The sequence below is a fragment of the Capra hircus genome, chromosome 15 (genome assembly GCF_001704415.2).
Source record: "Capra hircus breed San Clemente chromosome 15, ASM170441v1, whole genome shotgun sequence".
In the NCBI taxonomy this organism is placed as follows: Eukaryota; Metazoa; Chordata; class Mammalia; order Artiodactyla; family Bovidae; genus Capra; species Capra hircus.
Genome location: NC_030822.1, coordinates 50,573,386 through 50,594,103, shown reverse-complemented (window position 1 = coordinate 50,594,103; position 20,718 = coordinate 50,573,386). Strand labels below are relative to the sequence as shown.

The window sequence follows — 20,718 nt, the reverse complement described above, 5'->3', positions numbered from 1 at the left end:
GAGATGGTGGGTGAGGACCTTCACAGATCTTCAGACAACACAGACCTGTAGGTAGATTTCTTCTCTGCTCCTGGACTCACCCCAGCTCATATCAAATTCCGACAAACAAAAATAATAAAGAGGAATGGGAAGGTTACACAGAACCCCACGATGAGCTATGTATGATTTTCTATTACGTGCTGTGCTTAGTGACTCAGAGACTTAATCCATCAAGGAAGGCTTCTAGACAGAAGCACAACTTGAAGTGAAGTTGGAAGATGGGTAGCATTTTACTTGGTGAGGGCTATGCCATTGGGGCCAAGGGCGTGAACAGAGGAGGTGGGGGTGACCATTTCTGAAGTCAGTGAGGCAGCAGAAGGGGTCAGAGGGCACAGGAGCAGAGAGACGAAAGACCCAGGGGGAGTCCAGTTTGTAGAGTAGTGGTACCACCCTGAAACCTGTCTGTAATGGAGGGAAGAATAAGAGGGGGAAGAGCACAGAGTTTACTGACACTACTGTGGACTTGGCATATTAGATTATTAATCCTCAGAACAGCGGTGCTAGTTAAGCATTGTCCTTATTTAATAAAAGAAGAAACTGAAGCTCAGAGATGCACCCCCAGGTCTCTGTGGCCTCAAAGCATTTGTTCCTTCCAGGACTCTCTTGCCAAAGTCTTTGAGTTTGGAGACTTAGATTCAAGAGACACAGGTTCAAATCTCTCTCCAGTACCAGCGGGGTGAAGTCACTGAACTTCAGTTTCCTTACCTGTAAGACAAGGGTGATTCGACTTTCCTTACCATCCAAGTTGTTGGGAAAATCACACTAAAATGCCTAGAACAGTGCCTGGCATGTTGCAGGTGCTCAGAACAGGCCTGTCCTCCCAGAATCTTCTATGTGAGAAATCATGTGTTTGGGCACATGACAAAGGCTCACGGAGTCTCGGATGGATCACCCCCAGTGAAGCTGGTGGCATGCTGCTCACGTGGCGCTCCCTGAGCCCACTGCACCAGACAAATAAGAGTCACATGCTGCATATACACATGCACACACAGGCACACACGTGCATTGCACACACCCATGCATGCACACACACGCACATACATGTGCATACACCTGTGAACGCACATGCACTTGTGCATGCTGATGAGTGTACACAAACTCTGTCTCTACTCTCTGTCCCTTTCTCAAGCCCCTCTTCTCCTTGCCCACCCTCAGCTCTGGAGTGCCCGGAGAACAGCCATTTCGAGGAGTGCATGACGTGTACAGAGACCTGTGAGACCCTGGCCCTGGGCCCCATCTGTGTGGACACCTGCACCGAGGGGTGTCAGTGTGACGAGGGCTACGCCCTGCAAGGCAGCCAGTGCGTCACCCGGAGCGAGTGTGGCTGCAACTTCGAAGGGCACCAGCTTGCCACCAATGAGACCTTCTGGGTGGACCTGGACTGCCAGATCTTCTGCTACTGCAACGGCACGGACAACAGCGTCCACTGTGAGACCATCCCCTGCAAGGACGACGAGTACTGCATGGAGGAGGGTGGCCTCTACTACTGCCAGGCCCGCACCGACGCCTCCTGCGTCGTCTCGGGCTACGGCCACTACCTGACCTTTGACGGCTACCCCTTTGACTTCCAGACCAGCTGCCCGCTCATCCTGTGCACCACAGGAAGCAGGCCGAACTCAGACACATTCCCCAAGTTCGTCGTCACCGCCAAGAACGAGGACCGAGATCCGTCGCTGGCGCTGTGGGTCAAGCAGGTGGACGTGACCGTGTGGGGCTACAGCATCGTGATCCACAGGGCCTACAAGCACACAGTGCTGGTGAGTGCGTGCAGGGCCCCAGCAGGGGAGCTGTGGGGATGCGAGGACGGGGCTCCCGAGCCAGCAAGCCAGGCTGCCGCTGAACCAGGCAGGCCCAGGATTCAAGGAACAGCAGAGGATGTCAGGGCAAAGAGGGGCCCTGTAGATTTCCTGTCACTTTATCTTACAGATAAGGAATGGAGCCCTCAGACAGGAAAATACCCAGGTCACCGGCACTGAATTAGGGACAGAACCAGCTCTAGGACCTCAGCCTTTCATGCCACATCAGAGCGTGCTGGGGACGGCACAGCCTGATGGAGTCCCGGCTCGCCTACTGTCATGTGGCCTCGGGCAGTTGCTGTCTATGTAGGAGAAGGCACGCCTAGTACAAGCCAGGCATCTGCCAGTGTACTGTTGTTTAACCCATCTCTTTGCCTTGTAGTTTATTTGTTTTTGGCTGCGCTGGGTCTTCATTGCTGTGCGCAGGCTTTCTCTAGTTGTGGTGAGTGGGGGCTACTCCCCAGTTGCGTTGCACAGGTTGCTCATTGAGCTGGCTTCTCTTCTTCTGGAGCACAGGCTCTAGGGTGCATGGGCTCAGTACTTGTGGTTCACAAGCTTAGTTGCCCCACGGCAGGTGGGATCTTTCCAGACCAGGGATCAAACCCGTGTCTCCTGCATTGGCAGGTGAATTCATAACCACCGGACCATCAGAGAAGCCCCTCTTTCTCTTCTTTGAGATAAAAACATTTGTCTGCTTGGGCCTCCTTCCGCCTCTTCCAGTCTCCCTTTGGTTCCCAGGGAAGCCAGGAGTTCAAGAGTCTTGCCCACATTTGGAGCACTTAGGGGCTCCCTTATAATCTTACTTTTTCCCACATTTTCTGTCCATTGACCTTGAAGACAGGAGCAGGTAGGGGTTGAGGAGTTTTGTGCCCTCCAAAGTCCAGCCTGTGGACATTGGCCCCAGAAAGAGCCTGGCCACCCCTTCTTCAAGGGCCCACCCTAAGTAGAACTTGGGATACTAACAAGCCATTACTTTAGCATTTTGGAGGAGCTGACTTAGGATGTCAGCTTTCTAACACTATCTTCTCAGGTCTCTGGTGTAATATATCTCTAAGGAAGTGCTTCTTGCTCTTATATATGTTCCCTTTCAAATCCTGACTTAAAGACTTCTTTGGGCAGCTCTTCTGATATCTTTCCTTTCTTAGGATTTCCTTTAACCCCCTTCTATGACAAACGGAGGTTTATGAGCTTTTTTTTTTTTTAATTTTAATTTTTATTTTTACTTTATTTTACTTTACAATGCTGTATAGGTTTTGCCATACATTGACATGAATCCACCACAGGTGTACATGTGTTCCCAATTATTGCCATAAAAGTCACATAATATAAAGCATACTATTTTAAACATACTTAACTGTACAATTTGAGACTTCCCTGTAGTTCATACAGTAAAGAATCTGCCTGCAGTGGAGGAGACTCAAGTTCGATCGCTGGGTGGGGAAGATCCTCTGGAGGAGGAAATGGCAACCCACTCCAGGATTCTTGCCTGGAGAATCCCATGGACAGAGGAGCCTGGTGGGCTACAGTCCATGGGGTTGCGAAGGGTCAGACACGACTGGGCGACTAACGCTACAGACTGCAATTCAGTGGCGCTAAGCGCATTCACATCGTGCACCTCATCATTTTCCACTCCCGAACTTTTCACCTTCCTAAACTCTGTCCCCATGAAACACTAACTCGCCATCCCCTCCCCACCCCAGCCTCTGGCATCTACCAGTGTGCTTTCTGACTCTATGAATTTGACTGTTTTAGGTTCCTCATGTAAGTGGAATCAAATAGTATTTGTCTTTGAGCTTAGCCGCTCAGTCGTGTCTGACTCTCTGCGATCCCATGGACTGTTGCTTGCCAGGCTCCTCTGTCCGTGGGATTTCCCAGGCAAGAATACTGGAATGGGTCACCATTTCTGCCTCCAGGGGATCTTCCTGACCCAGGGATGGAACCTGTGTCTCCTGCAGCTCCTGTAGGTGGATTCTTTACCATTGAGCCACCTAGGAAGCTCAAAATACTGGAGAGGGTTGCCATTCTCTTCTCCAGGGGTCTTCCTGACCCAGGGATCAAACTCAAGTCTCCTGCATTGGCAGGCAGATGCTTTACCACTGAGCCACCAGGGAAGCCCATATTTGTCTGTACCCTCTGTGTATCGGAATGCATTCTTAAGGTTAACTTAATGTGTCCTAAAAACAGATTGTACCTTTTTTTTCCCACTGTGCTTTACAATAGGCTCTCACCAGCCATCTGCTTCTTAAACTGTCTTCTCTTTCACGTTTACTGGAAAATGTGCCTTTTTAGCACCTAAGATGAAAGTCTCACTATGGACATTCCTCTTCTCTTTCTTGGATATTTCACCCAAACCCCCTACTGTTTCCCTATGTGTTTCCTTCTAACAGTTGGTCCCTCAGTCATTGAAGGCATTAATCATAGTGCATTTTTCCATGATGTTTGTGTCTGGCTCACTCAATACTCATTGTGGGCCTCTTGAGGGTGGGAACCACACCTAATCTATCTTTATGTTAAATGAATATACTGCGTGCCATGACACTCAAAACGTTTGTCAAATAAAGGAAACAGATGACATAACAAGCCCTTTCTTCCAAGGTTCCTATGACTTTCATTTTGCCGCTGGTCACTTCGTCAGCAATTGGGAAGATTGAATTGCCACCCAGACAAGTTAGGAATATATCAGGTGCCTTGCTTTTAGCCACATAAGTTTTCCAACAGATGTCTGGATAGTCAAAGTCACTCATTACAATAACTTCTCTCCTTCACTTTCATCAATTGTGTTAAAACAAAGACATCAATCATTTTGTCCATGCGGCGGCACCCTATTTGTGCTTTGCTCCTCCTCTGATATTTTTCTACCCTGAGATTTATAAACTTTGATGTCATTCCTTCTCTCTGTGACATTTAACGCTCTTCCGCCTTTCTACTTTTCAGATTGCTCTCTTCTTTTAAAATGCAATCTGTTCGTAAGCCCTGGCTCATCCAGTGTACTATGAAATTGTATTTTCTGCCTTGCATTACACACTCTCGAGGTTTAGTTAAGTAGGCATCTGAGGTTGCCTATGTTTTCTGACCCAGTTACCTTCACATATGGACACCAGATCCTCATGAACACTAGTTCTTTTTTCTGCTCTCCCTCTCTCCTCCCCAGAGGCTGATTCCCCACTCTCACTGGGTGTTTCCCTCTCTTTGGGTCAGCTCACCTTCCAGGCACATGTCTCTTGAGATGCACTCGTGGCTAAAAAGTCAAGTGCCATGAGAACCACACTGCTGGTCTCTTCTTCTCAGACAGTATGTTAGTTCTTAGGGCTCCTATCACAAAGCATCATAGACCAGATGGCCTAAAACCAGAAACGTGCCCTCTTACAGCTCTGGAGGCCAGGAGTCTGAAATCAAGGTGTTGGCAGGGCCATGGTCCCTCGGGGGTCCTAGGGAAGCATCTATTCCAGGCTTTCTCCCAGCTTCTGGTGGTTGTAGGTGACCCTTGCCTTGGGGCCTCATACCTCCAGTCTCTGCCTCCATCTTTTCATGACCTTCTTCCCCCTGCACCAGATCTCTTTCCTTTTAAGACCATTCGTCGTTGGATTTAGGGTTCACCCACCCTTTCACAGCGTGATCTGATCTTAACTTGATGAAGATCTGCAAAGACCCTATTTCTGAGCAAGACCATGTTCACATGTCCTGGGGGTTAAGACTTCAGTGTATCTTTTGGGGGGATACAACTCGGTCTACAACAGGGAGTAATTAGAGAGTCATGGGCAGCAAGGAGGAATTGATTAACGGGATGAGGGGACACTTTCCACGGCCTGCCTTTCTATGTCCCCAGATGTCCTAAGATGCCCAAGCTGGGAATAGAGTATATAGCTTTCCAATCTCTGAGAGGAAGACCAGGTTCAGGATGCTTAAAGCTTCTTTCCTTCGGAGGCCTGGGGAATAGATTTAGCATTTACTTTGAATTATTAACATGCACTACAGGATCTGCTTGTTCAATGATTTGCATTTGTTTTTCCCATGATGTTATTATTAGTCACCATCTCTCCCTGAGAAGAATAACGGCCATCATAATGACAGCACACAGTCAAGCGCCGGGCAAAACACAGCAACAGAGCCGGGTCACTGCTGGTGCACACAAAACCAGAGGTGACCTGGAAGGGACTCCTTGGCACGCCAGGTCCCTCTGTGACTCTCTTTCCCTGCAGTACTGAGGATATGGGGAAATCCACTAAGCTGAGGAAAACTAGAAATAAACATGCTGTGTGTACCAGGCAGGGTGTGGGGTGAGCAGGAGAGGGGAGCCTCTCCTGGGCATCGCACAGCCCGAGCGTCAGCCGTCTACAGCCTGAGCTCCAGAGATGGCCCCTGTCCTCCATCTCGCCCAGGCTCAACAGGGCCAGGTCCTGAGTGGTCCAGGCCGAGGGGAAGGCTTTCAGGACCCTCACAGCCAGTGTCTTTAACACTGACTGCTCATCCTGTGGGCAGCAGAGAAGAGAGGACCTTTGAACATCACTCTGGCTCAGCTGTGTTTGACGGGCTTGTATTGATGTCTGTCCTGTGCCAAACCCTGAGGGTAGAAACATGAGTCAAACAGGGCTCCTGTGCTAAGGGAACTCAGGGTCTGGTAGGAGAGACAGACGTGTTCGCAGGTAACTTTAACAGGATGTGAAATCCCAGAAAAATATGATGTGTGGGTGGGAAGGTGGGTGTCATGAGAGAACAGGTTGCCTGAGCTACCTGGGGGTGGAGAAGGAAGGCTTTCTGGAAGAGATGACCCAGAGCTGAGCCCTGAAGGTGTCCATTGGCCAGGCCCAGAAGGAGGACCAGGAATCGTCCGTGGAGACCCAGAGGGGCAGCAAGGTGGGGGGTGTGAGGGGACCTCAGAGCAGCTGAAGAGGCGGCAGCAGGTCCGGGCCAGCTGTTTAAAGGAAAGCTCTCCACTGAAAAGCAAGTTTGTGGCCTCATTTCCGATACTCAGATGAGAAACAAATAGCCCCACACTGACCCCAGCACCCTCCTCTTCCTCCTCTGTGCCCGCCTCCTCCATCCATCAGGCACCGCTTCCTTACTGACCCCTTCCTTCCTCGGCCTCCCACCTTCCCTCCATTCTCACTCGCAAGGACAGACAGGGCAGGGATGGAGGGATGGAGGCGACATTCACGGGGCTTCAGAGATGGGAGAAGCCAAGCCGGCCTGTTTATGTTGAGGCCTTGCTTGCCCGGGTTCTCGAAGCCTCTCAGCTGTAATCCAGGTACAAGACCTCCGCACGGTGTCGCCTCCTGCTTGACGCCCAGTAGCCAGGAACAGAGAACATGGAGAAACGCCAGCCAGCGCACGTGAGCCATTTGGCACACAGCCTTTCGTTCATTTGTGTGTGTTGTCAAGGCTGGTGGGAGGCCCTTCGGCCTCCGTGTCTCTTGGTGACCTTGAGCACCTGTGTTATGGGTCTACATGGAACCTATGTCACCTGAGCTCCAGGCCTTCTTATTGAGAGAATTGTGCCTACCAGATGTGATCTCTCTCCTCCACTTCCCTCCTCCACCCTGTCACTGAAATGACCCATCACCACGTCATCTTCACATCCTCTCCTTGTTCCAGAGAATGAGGCATCTCTTCCCCCTCCACGGCCACTACCCACCTGCACCATCTCTGTCTTGCCTTCTCAGGCTCTTGCCCATCTGTCATCTCCTTCCCCTCCCGTGTCTTAGGTCCTTCTCTTCAACCCATAGACATATTTATTCTAAGACAAACCTTGACCCCAGTTCAACCCAATCCCTCTCCTATCTAATCCCTCTCCTCCCTTTTCTTACCAAACTACTGGAGTCATCTTTGCTTCCATATCCCTTGTCTGCTGTTTAACTTCTCCAGTCTAACCTCTGGTTTCATCATGCTACTGAAGTTCTTTTACTAAGATCACTGGTGACTTTTTTTGCAAAATGAATGAGTCTCTTTCAAGCTTGATCTCATGGGACATTACATACGTGGCCCTCCGTGGTCCAGGAACCTCCCATCTCTCCATCTTCTCCCATCATCCCCGAGGTCACATTGTGTGCTCCAGCATCATTAAATTGCTGTAATTCCTCATATTTATGAGGTTGTTTCTCTCCTCTTGGCCTTGACTTGGGCTATGCTCTCTCCTTGGGATTCCCTTTTCTTCACTCTCATTCCTTCTTTTTTGTTGTTTTGTTCTGGTTTTAATTTTTATTGAAATATAGTTGACTTATAATGTTGTGTTAGTTTTAGGTATATAGTGAAGTGATTCAGTTATACATACATATGTATATAGATATATACACACACATATATATTTCTTACATTCTCTTCCATTATAGAATGAGTATGGTTATTCTGTATATTATAGAATATTTAGTATAATTCTCTGTGATACAAGTAGATCCTTGTTGGTTATCTATTTTATATATAGTAGTGTGTATTTTAAAAAATTTTTATTGGGGTATAGTTGATTTACAATGTTGTGTTAGCTTCAGGTGTACAGCAAAGTGTCTCAGTTATACATGTATGTATATCCACTCTTATGTAGATTCTTTTCCCATATAGGCCATTACAGAGTATTGAGTTGAGTTCCCCGTGCTAAACAGTAGATCCTAACTAGTTATCTAGTATGTGTATATTTTAATCCCAAACTCTTAACTTATCTTGACTGGCCAGCACTGCTCACCATTCAGAGCTGGGTGTGGCACCACCTCCTGTAGGTATCCTTGATTCTGTTCCCATGCTGAGTCTGGTTCCTGTGCCTCTGTTTATCTCTACTGTTAACTTTTATCAGGCGATCAGACCTGCTTATGTACTTGTCTTGGCCACACGCCTGTGAGCTCCTAGGGAAAGTGCCTTGTGCTTTATCCTAGCATTTAGCACGGTGGCTGGTGCACAGTAGTGCCAGACTGATAGCTACTGGATGAGTGAGTGAATCCTGCCTGGACAAATGTTCACAGACAAGGAGATAACTGAGTTGAAATTTGAAGGGGGAATATTGCCCCCAGAGAATGGGGGGATGGGGGAGGAGCATCAGTGCTGTCTCAGGTTTGATCGTCTAGAGGCAGAGTCTGAGAAAGTGGTGCCTGAAAATGAGGGATACACCAGGAGCAGGGAGCTCAGAGAGGATGTGGTCTAAGCTGGACACCAGTTTCAGTCACCGGAAACTCTGGTGTGTGACCCGCATACAGAATCAGTCCCTTGTGTTGGTCAGGCATTGGCCAACGGCTGCCCTTAGGGTGAGGTGGGGCTGGAATAGGAGGTCATAACCTCCTGGGCCAGGTGGCTCCCCTGTGGCCAATACCAGCTGTGAGTTATCACTAGCCCACATTCACAACTGCTGAGGATGGGTCCCCCGAAGGGGCCCAGAAAGCACCATCACGCTCACAGCAAGGGGGGTGGCATGTGGAGTGGTGCAACTCAGTCCGTTTGGGGAGCAGTGAAGTGCTGGGTATGGCTGGGGTGCAGGAAATGAGTGGGTTGGGCCTGAGAGGCAGGGGCCAGCTCCTGGAGAGCCCTGTCTGATGTGTTAACCATATCCCCCATTTCATTCACACTGCAGAGAGAGTTTTAAGTATTAATTGCATTAAAAAAAATATTGGAGAGGCAGTGAAGAGTGAATGAAGGAGAACGGAGGACCAGGGCAGGGAGAGGAGTAATGGGTGTGTTTAAGAGTCAAGGTGGAAGGTGATCAGAGTCTGAATTAAGGTGGTTGGGCTGGGGGTGGGAGTGTCAGATGAGAAAGAGAGTAAGGACGTCAGAAGGGGAGGTATTTCCGGTCAGAGAGCAACCTCAGACCACTCCAAAGGGCAGCCACCTTCTTCTCCACCAGGAAGATCAGCTCTCTCTTAGCCCTCACAACAGTCTCTGTTTTCCAGCATGCACTCACCCAGCCACAAGCTGCAGGGATTTGACTGATCTGAATCAAAATGGTGCAAGGGCCGTACCGTTTTGGAGTTTGAAGCTCAGGGATTTCCTAGTTTTCTCAACTTAAAATATACAGGAGGAAACATGTCTCAAGTACCCTCTCCACGTGAGGCATTGTGGTGGGCACCCAGCAGGGAACAAGGGGGGAGTTGGATGCATAGATCGATAGAGTGTAGTCCCTCCTAATCCTGTAGATGAGACAGAGGTGTAGTCAACCAGCTGTAATATGAGGCTGATGTCATATGCGCTTCAGTAGCAGGTATGCGTGCCTGATCTTGGCCAAAGGTGCAGAAGAACAGGAGAGAAGTATAAATAACTTGTTCTGGTTGCCCAGACGAGGGAGTGATTCATTCTGACCACAGGCTCCAAAAATCTTGCCTTATAGAAGAGCTGGCATTTGAGCAGGGTCTGGGGGATGAGAAGGATGTTGACGGGTAAAGAATAGCATCCTTGGCAGAGGGACCAGCAAAGTCAAGTCATTCTTCAGGAAAAAGAAGATCCTGAAGGGTTTAATAAATTGAGGCTTGTCTAAGATAAATCCACGGAAGAGCTGGAAATAGCAACATAAGAGTTCTAGGTTTGGATATTTTAGTCTAAACTTTAATTGAATTCTTATTACCCTCTCATTACCTTGGAGAAAACAATTTGAACTCCTGGGGGAAATAACACTATAAACAGAAGGCACTGAAATAAATAGGTGTATTAATGTACAAAGGATAGTCATTTAAGTCTGTTCAAATCCTAATAATAACAGTTGAGTGACAGAAACGACACTAAATGCAAAGATTGGATTCAACCTGCTTCCACCCCCCTCTGGGGCTGCCTCTCAGAGAGTAATCATTAAAACAGCGGTGGTGGGCGGGGGCGGGGGGAATGTCTGGGTCACCTGGATTTGTCTATGCCAACCCACTTCCTCTTGCAGGTCAACAATGAACGGCTCTATCTGCCCCTGAAGTTGGGACAAGGGAAGATAAACATCTTTTCTTTTGGTTTCCACGTGGTGGTGGAAACTGACTTTGGGCTAAAGGTGGTCTATGACTGGAAGACCTTCCTGTCCGTCACGGTCCCTCGGAGCATGCAGAACAGCACCTACGGCCTCTGTGGCCGTTACAACGGCAACCCCGATGATGACCTGGAGATGCCCATGGGTCTGCTGGCCTCCAGCGTCAATGAGTTTGGACAGAGCTGGGTGAAGAGGGACACCTTCTGCCAGATTGGCTGTGGCGACCGCTGCCCGTCCTGTGCCAAGGTGGAAGCTTTCTCCAAAGTGCAGCAGCTCTGCAGCCTGATCCCCAACCAGAATGCAGGCTTCACCAAGTGCCACAGCAAGGTCAACCCCACTTTCTTCTACAAGAACTGCCTCTTTGACTCTTGCATTGATGGGGGTGCTGTGCAGACCGCCTGCAGCTGGCTGCAGAACTATGCCAGCACCTGCCAGACCCAGGGGATCGCGGTGACTGGCTGGAGGAACTACACGTCCTGCTGTGAGTCCTTCCTGTGGGCTCTCCTTTCATTTTGATTGGTGTGGGCGGGCCAGTCACCCAGTGGGAGTCAGAGCAAATCCAGTGGGGCCATTTCAGGACATGCACTCTGGTTTTGGTGGGGTTTTTTTGGCCGTGCTGCATGGCATTCAGGATCTTAGTTCCCTGACCCAGCAATTGAACCTAGGCCCCTAGCAGTGGAAGCATGGAGTCTTAACCACTGGACCACCAGGGATGTCTCAGGATATGCACTTTTGGGGGGTAAGGAGATATACCCTTTGGAATTGAGTTTGCTCTCTGAAGCAAGAGCTCAAACCTCCAAAAACCTCTGTCTTCTTATCTATAAAATGGGGTTAATACCACTTACTTCCTTTATATTCCTCTGAAGATGAATCAAACTGTACATAAAGCAGAGAGCAGCCCACATGGCGTTTGGGCTCAGCAAGGACACAGTAGGATTCTAACAAAAGACAAATGGGGGAAGAATGAGATAGTAGGTTGCTTAGTTCATTGTTCCAGAACCTCACTGACTCATCACTGTACTGATAATTTGTATGCTTTCGCTTAGTATGCTTTCCTATTTGACTCATATATGTCATTTATCAGGGGCACTAGTGGTAAAGAACCTGCTCTACCAATGCAGGACATGTAAGAGACACAGGTTCAATCCCTGGATCAGGAAGATCCCCTGGAGGAGGGCATGGCAACCCACTCCAGTATTCTTGCCTGGAGAGTCCCATGGACAGAGGAGCCTGGCAGGCTACGTTTCATAGGTCACAAAGAGTCAGATGCGACTGAAGCGATTTAGCACGCACGCATGTCGTGTATCAGTTTTTGCAGTGATGAAATATAGCAGAATGTTAAAAACATTGGGAAAAGAATTAGATACACCTGAGATTAACATTAATATTGCACATCGATTATATGTCGATGAAAAAAGAGAAAAAAGCAAAAGAAATAGAGCTCCTGGATTCTTGCCTTGCTCTGTCCGTAAGGATGGTTGTGACCTTGAAGCATTTCACTTTTCCTCCCCTTGTCATTTGTACCCACCCCCCACACACTCCCCGATAATGCTGCTGCCTGCACTCTTTATGCTACAGAAACGTCAGGAGGATCAAATTAGATAATTGAAAGCCTAGCACACTCCATGCATGTTAAGTGGTATTGTTGTTACATTCCTGGCTTGCTTTGAGCCAAGTCCAGTGCTAAACACTTTATCAACATTATCTCCTCAATCACCCAATTAGTCAGGGAGAAACTGAGACTCAGAGGAGTTAAGTAACCTGCCTAAGGTCCTGCAATCTCAGTGGCAAAGTCAGGGTTTGACCTTCCAGCCTCAAAGCTCCTGCTCTCAGCCCATATATTACATAGTGAAATAATTTGTCTGCATTTAGCACATCACAATAGGAAAAAATGGGGAAGAGAAACTGCTATTGGTCTTTGGCCAAACTGCCTGGGTCTGTTTTCCCATCTCAATCTCATTAGCTACAGCAAATTTCTTTTAGGCCTAACTGTATGAGAAAGGCTACAAATGGATGCTGAATGCAAAGAGCTCCAAATAAGTGATACAGCAGGGGTCCTGGAAAATAAAATCCCTTTTCTTCCTGGTAAAGGGAGATTTGGATGAAAAACCAAAAACAGTATTGTCGTTTAATGCTCACACAGTTCATTTACATTCCAGATAATTAGATTCATGTAGATTAGGAGGGGAGGGTTGGAGGAAGGGGGGACGGGGAGAGAGAAGAGGCCATGTCAGCCAGGCTCAGTCCCTGAGTGAGGGGTCACAGGGAGCAATGCCAGTAGGGGCCTCTGGTGACTTTAGTAAAATAAGTACGCCTATAAAAAGGCTGTGGATAAACCTCCAGAACTACTCTGGATTCACTGAGGTGCGCTCACTGCGGCGAGAGTGCTTCCTTGTCAGCACGCTCAGTGGCTCAGTCGTATCGGACTCCTAGTGACCCCCACAGACCATAGCCCGCCAGGCTCCTCTGTTCATGGAATTTCCCAGGCAAGAATACTAGAGTAGCTGCCATTTCCTCCTCTGGAGTATCTTCCTGACCAGGGATCAAACCCAAGTCACTTGTGTCTCTTGCATTGGCAGGCGGATTCTTTACCACTGCGCCACCTGGGAAACCCACAAGAGAGCTTACTTTCCCCTAAATCAGAAGACCAGCCTCTGAAGCCAGGGGCCTAAACATGGTGCAGGATGGGGAGAGAGTTTTAGGAAGGAGACCCTGCCTGCTGCCTCTTGAGACCTGCTGCAGAGCAGTCCCTCTTTTCCTGTAGCCACGCTGTGGTGGCCGCCATTTTGTCTGGTGTCGCCGGGATGTGGGGCAGAGAGTAGTGTCTGCCCACATCCATTACATCTAGCTGCAATGAGCAGTGAAGAATTGGTTTTAAAGGAGGCTAATACCAGGAGCTCTCACCTGAAATTATGGGTATCAAATGTTGTCACTCATTGGAAAGAAAAGAAGCAAGTTAGCACACGCTCATTGCCTTACCTTTGAGAAGAAAGGTCCCCTACTTCTAGGGAGCTTGGACCCATAGGGCTGAAACTGGTGCAGGATGGGGAAACAGTTTGGAAAAGGGAGACCGTTCCTAAAGGCTATGAAGACTATTTTTCTTGTCCTCCTGTCCCCTCAACTAGCATTCTTTCCTCTCCCCAACTCAGAGATCTGTCCAGACATTGGTGGCGTCCTCTATCCATAGTCACAGGGAGCTCCTTACAAGTCAGAGCAGAGTCTGTCCTGCCCACCCTTGACCATGAGCCCCACCCCTGCCTGGACCACTGCCTGCCAGCAAGGCCTAGGCCAGCTGTCCTCTCCACAGTGGGGATAGTCCTTCCCTCACCTTGGCATTTCAGGACAGGGGCCAAGATCTAAAAGAAAGCTCCTGAAGAGGTGGTGGTGGTGACTGGCAAAAAAGAAAAGCTAAAATAAGAGAAAAAAAAAATTACACTCTAGAGACGGTGTGTGGGCGGAGATGAGGGGTGTGCAGACACAGTTGGAGGCAACTTAGTTTTCCATTTTGAATTTCAGAAGCAGAGAAAAGCCGCGGGAGCCTGAGTCTTAACTCAGCCATTCAATCTGAAAGATCGGTGAATGCGGGCTGGCTTGAATACAATTGTTTGTAACCAAGTTTGGGGCTTGCCTGGTGGCTCAGTGGTAAAGAACTCGCCTGCCAATGCAGGAGATGTGGGTTTGATCCCCGGGTTGGAAGATCCCCTGGAGAAGGAAATGGCAACTCAGGAACGGCATGGCTATAGGGAAAGAGGAACTGCTCTGTAGCAGGTCTCAAGAGGCAGCTAGTATTCCAACCTGGGAAATCCTATGGACAGAGGAGCATGGTGGGCTACAGTCCATGCTGTCCCAAGAGTTGGACGCAACTTAGCAACTAAGCAATAACCAAATCTGACATGGTGTTAACCTCTGAGACTGAGGGCAGGAATAGCATCCCCCTGTCTCCCTCCTTGGGGCTTCTCAGGTGGCACCAGCGGTAAAGAACGTGCCTGCCAATGCAGGAGACATGAGACATGGGTTCGATCCCTGGGTTGGGAAGATCCCCTGGAGGAGGACAGGGCAACCCACTCCAGCATTCTTGCCTGGAGAATTCCCACGGACATAAGAGCCTGATGGGCTGTAGTCTATAGTGTTGCAAAGAGTTGGACACGACTGAGCAATTTAGCACACATGCATGTCCCACTCCTCTCTTCTACTAAGAATTCATCCACTTCAACACCCACACGTTGAGAAATGAGAATGCTGGGAGAGAAAAAGGGCTTTTCAGAAGAAAAATGGTTAAGCCAGAATTGCCCGTTAAATATATGCTTGATTGGTAACAAAGAAGGATGCTGTTGGTTATCAATAATATTGGCTGTTTCTGTCAATGGGATAATTTATTACTGAATTACCCTTTTTGCAAATGCATGCAAAACTCCTTCACCCAAGTTGAACAAATAGGCTTGGGGGGGAGGGGAGGCCAGCTGTCTTTGTTATGGACCCCTTCTTAAAATTCTTTCCGCTACATCTGTCATTCTTTCAGTCCTTTAGTGGAGAACTTAAATTAGAGCACTTGATGGTGAGAATGTAGTAAGAGAAGAAAATAATAAATTCATTGCAGGTACTTAGCTCTGACCATGTGCCAGGCACTCTTCTCAGTGCTGAGTCCTCAGTCATTGACTCCTATAACTTTACAGCAACCCTGTAAAGTACGCCCTATTTTTAAAATTTTATTTATTTTTAAATGGAGGATAATCACTTTATAATATTGTGTTGGTTTCTGCCATATTAATAGTCCCACTTTCTAGAGGAGGAGACCAAAGCTCAGAGTAACTCAGTGACTTTCCCGAGAAATTGGCTTGGGTAAATTGGAAGGTGGCTCCAGAGACAGTGCTCTCTGGCTGTAGGGTGCTGCTCCTCTTATCTGGTCAGCCCAGGAAGCCCTGGGGGGTGGGGAGCACCTGGGTACCACACAGGATGCAGAGCTCTGTAGAACCAGGTCTGGGGAGGCATCTTCCAACCTCAGTGGGCCCTTGTGAGAATTAAATGTGATGATGGCTCATACACAAGGCTGTCTGGTCCCTGATCAGCCAACGTTGAGTATCATTTTCTCTTTTTTCAGAGGCAGATTTTGCTACTTCAAAGTTCTTGGTCAAAAGTCTGATAATTAGGTGTTTTCCTATATCTTTCTCTGCAAACTCAATAAATTTTAATTGAGGGACTCCCCTAGTGGTCCAGTGGTTAAGAATCCACCTTGCAATGGCATGAGACACAGGTTTGATCCCTGTCAAGGAAACTAAGATCCCACATGCCAAGGGCCAACTGGGCCCATGTGCTACAGCTACTGAGCCCGCACTCTCTGGAACCCTTGCACCATAACTAGAGAAGCCGCACGGAAGAGCCCGGAGCCATAACAAAGACCCGGCATGATCAAAAAAAACAAAATTGTAGTTGAATAACTTTAAAAATTCCTACTGTTACTACTACAACTGTTTCTACTATTAGTAACAGAAACTTTCATTGAAGAACCAGGCACTGTACAAAATTGCACTTCATTTTATCTTAACAATGATTACTGTTTGATGAGGGAGATATTATTATCTCCGTTTTACAGATGAAGAAGCAGAGGAGCCAAGGTTTAGAGAGAGTAAGTAACCTGCCTGAAGTGACACTGCCAGTTAGTCACAGAGGCCAAAACTCAAGCCAGGTCAGCCTGACTCCAGAACCTTTACCCGTTCTATTTCATTGCTGCATTGCTCTTCCTATGCATCCTGCCCGCCGAGGGCACAAAGGCTGTATCAGTCCACTGGCCACAGCAAGAGACACATTTGTGACCACAATAGAAATCCAGGTGTAGAACCATCATCACTTTCAGCTCTCCGTACTTCATTTAGGTGGAGAAAATCAGAATTAGGAATTTGGAAGATTGTTTTCAAGAATCAAATATTTATTAATCACTTGTCACATTCTCAGCACTGTTTGGGGGACCACAAAAAATCAGAAGTATGAAATATGGAGTTTATTGCCTTGTTGGGCAAACAGGACCAGTATACTTGAAACAACAGTAGACATTTCTAAATTGGTAGTTATGTCTTCCCAGATATTAAAATATATTGTAGAGTTTCAATGCGTGCGTGCCAAGTCGCTTCAGTTGTGTCTGACTCTTTTCTACCCTGTGGACTGTGTACCTTGTCCATGGGATTTGCCAGACAGCAAGTCGATACTGGCACATGCACAGAAAAACCAACCAGTGGACCGATGAGAAAGTCCAGAAATAAACACCGAAGATAAATTAGTATACAGAAAAGCTGGCATTTCCAATCACTGGGGGAGGTGTATTACTCAATAAAGGACAAACTATCAGGGTGAAAAATAATTAAACCCTTCTTTCATTTCCTCACGCAAAAATAAAACCCAAGCGGAGCCAAGACTAAACATGAAAATTTAAACCATAAAACTACCAGAAGCGTTTCTCTGGTGGCTCAGTGGTAAAGAATCTACTTGCCAGTGCAGGAGACATGGGTTCGATCCCTGATCTGGGAGCGTCCCACATGGCACGGAGCAGCTAAGCCTGTGCACAGCGATTGAGCCTGTGCTCTAGAGCCTGTGCGCCAAAGCGACAGAGCCCATGTGCTGTGGCTACAGAAGCCCGTGCACCCTAGAGCCTGCGCCATGCACTGAGAAGCCACTGCAATGAGAAGCTCGTGCACTGCAGCTAGTGAGAAGCCCCTGCAGCAGCCAAGACCCAGCACAGCCAAAATAAATGAACTTAAAGCAGAAGAAACTGCTAACAGAGAACAAAGGCATATTTTTGGTAATCTAGGAGTAAAGAGGGCCTTTCTAAGCAAAACACCTAAAGCCACAAGGGAAAACACGATAAATCTGACTGCTTTAAATTTTTATATTTCCATGTGGCGAAAACATCATCAAGATCACAAACCAATGTACCAAAAAAAAAAAAAAGGAAGAAGCAGCAAAGTCAAAAAGCAATCGGTAAATATTTTAACACGTGATAAACAAAAATAAAATTTTAATTTACAAAGAGCTTTTACAATGTAATAAAAAAATTCAACAAACAAAATGTGTAAAGGGCATGAAAAGGCAATTCAAAGAAAAAGGTATACAAATAGATTATAAACAAAGGAAAAAGATAATCAGTCTCACAAAGGATGCAAATGAAATAAGGATATAGCATTAAGTTCTTATTGTGGTAAAATACACATAACAAAATTACTATTGTAACTAATTTTAAGGGTGTAGTTCGGTGTCACTAAGTACATTCATATTGTTGTGCAGCCACCATCCTCCACCTCCAGAAGGCTTTTCACTTTGCTCAACTGAAACTCTGTACCCACTGAACACTAACTCTCCATTCCTCTCCCCTTCCAGAGTCCCCTGAAACCACTGTTCTACTTCCTGTCTTAACTACTTTAGATATCTCACATAAGTGGAATCATACAGTATTCATCTTTTTGTGGATCGTTTATTTCACTTAGCATAATGTCTCAAGGTTCATCCAAATTGCAGAATCTCCTTCCTTTTTCAAGCTAAGTGATATTCCATTGTATGTATAGACTACATTTTGCTTATCCATTCATCCATTGGTGGACACTTGTATTGCTTCCATGATTTAGCTATAATGAATAATGCTTTTATGACAACAGTGTCTAAATATCTCTTAGAGATATTTCTTTTACATTTTTAAGTATACACCCAGGAATGGAATTGCTGGACCCATAGGTCCATTGAAAATTCTATTTTCAATTCTTTGAGAAACCACCCTACTCTTTCCCACAGCAGCTGTACCATTTTACATTTTTGCCAACAGGGCAAAGGGTTCCAATTTTCTCACATCTTTACCAATATTTGTTATTTTCTGGGTTTTTTTTAATAGTAGCCATCTTAATGGGTATGAGGTGATATCACATTATAGTTTTGATTTTCCTGATGATTAGTGATGTTGATTTTCACATGCTTATTGACCATTCATACATCTTCTTTGCAGAAAGGTCTATTCAAATCCCTCTCTCATTTTTGTATCAGATTGTTTGTTTTTTTAGTTGTTGAATTTTAGAAGTTCCTTCATATTCTGGATGGTGATCCCTTATAGGTATAGCATGTAGTTTTTTCCAAGGACCAGAAAGTTTGGGGATAAACAATCAATGAGGATGAGGGAAAAATAAATCTCATATAGCCCTGGTAGGAGGATAAATTGACACAGCCTCTTTAGAGGGCAATTCAGTTGCATCCATCAAAAGCTTAAATGCACATACCCTCTGACCCAGTTATTCCACTTCCAGGAATTTACTGTAGAGATTCATTAACTCATGAGGGCATGGATAAATGTATAAGGATATAGCATCATTATAAACACATAAAATACACACAGCAGTGCAAAAACAATGATTCAAGGCTAAGTGATGTGGAGTAGAAATTCCCACAGAAGAGTAGTTGTACTTTTTGTTGTTTAGTTGATGAGTCATGTCAGTTCTTTTCTGACCTGATGGACTGTAGCCCATGAGGCTCCTCTGTCTATGACATTTCCCAGGCAAGAACACTGGAGCAGGTTGCCATTTCCTTCTTCATGGAATCTTCCCATGAAGGGTTTAAACCCACATCTCCTGCATTGGCAGGCAGGTTCTTTACCGGTTTTTTTTTATGCATTGACTAAAAATACTAGTTTCTGTAAAATTTTTAAGCAAATCTGTCTTTAATGATTGCGTACCACTTGCTGAACACTTAGGTGCTTGTTGTTGCTGTTGTTCAGTCGCTAAGTCATGTCTGACTCTATGCAACCCCACAGACTGCAGCACGCCAAGCACTTAGATGCTTGGCACTGTTCTAAGTACATAGACTCACTCATTCCCTCCCAAAAACCCATGAAGTGCTGCCCTGGGTAACTGCATAGTACAGATAAGGAGCTGAAACCCAGAGAGATTAGGTAATGGCTCCAGTCTCTTAGAGCTGATTCCAGAGCCCACACCCTTCACCAGGACCCCAATTGCCTTCCAGGAAGGCATCTACATACATTTAAAAACCACAGAACATAGTTGACATGGATTGGTCTCTATACACAGGCACACATACCACGTAAGTGTGCCTTCTCAGAAATCAAGGGGTTCAAGGGCCTACTGTTAAAAACTATTGGCTTAGAAAAGGGTTCTGAGTTAGTGAAAGAATAGGGAGTTTTGAAGGTAAGTTGGGACTCTACCTGGGGCTTGAAGAATGAGGGATCTGGGGACTCCCCTTGGCGGTCCAGTGGTTAAGATTCCATATTGCCAATGCAGGGGACACAATCCAATACTGGGTCAGGGAACTAAGCTCTCACATGCCATGGTCCATGACCAAAAGATTAAAACAAATAAAATAAAATATTAACACATCATGTGGAATCTAGAAAAGTTGTACAGATGAACCTATTTCCAGGGGAGGAATAGAGATGAATATGTAGAAAATGGGCATGTAGACACTGCGGCAAAGGGGTGGGTGGGATGAACTGGGAAAATAGGATCGACATATATGCACCACACTGCCATGTGTGAAGGGCTTCCCTGCTGGCTCAGATGGTAAAGAATCTGCCTGCAGTGCAAGAGACCCGGATTCGATCCCTGGTTCTGGAAGATCCCCTGAAGAAGGGAGTAGCTGCCCACTCCAGTATTCTTGGCCTGGAGAATTCCATGGACAGAGGAGCCTGGCAGGCTACAGTCCATGGGGTCAAAAAGAGTCTGACACGACTGAGTAATTGACACATACATACACCATGTGGAAGATAGACAGGTAGTGGGAACTTGCTATAAAGTACAGGAAGCTCAGCTCAGTTCTCTGTGATGACCTAGATGGGTGGGATGGTGGGGAAGGCGATGGGAGGGAGGTCGAAGAGGGAAGGGATGTACATACAGGTATAGCTGATTCACTTCATTGTCCAGCAGAAACTAACACAAAATGGTAAAGCCATTATACTGCAAAAAAAATGATAAATGGGAGATAAAT

At 46.8% G+C, this 20,718-nt stretch overlaps 1 protein-coding gene across 1 annotated transcript in view; it reads left to right on the top strand.

Annotated features, from left to right (window-relative positions):
* Nucleotides 1-20,718, top strand: part of TECTA (tectorin alpha) — an 81,283-nt gene that overhangs the window by 34,566 nt on the left and 25,999 nt on the right. The window contains exons 10-11 of the mRNA XM_018059641.1: nucleotides 1,195-1,796; nucleotides 10,672-11,233. Of these exons, the coding sequence (XP_017915130.1) occupies nucleotides 1,195-1,796; nucleotides 10,672-11,233 (1,164 nt within the window). The remainder of the gene's footprint in view (nucleotides 1-1,194; nucleotides 1,797-10,671; nucleotides 11,234-20,718) is intronic.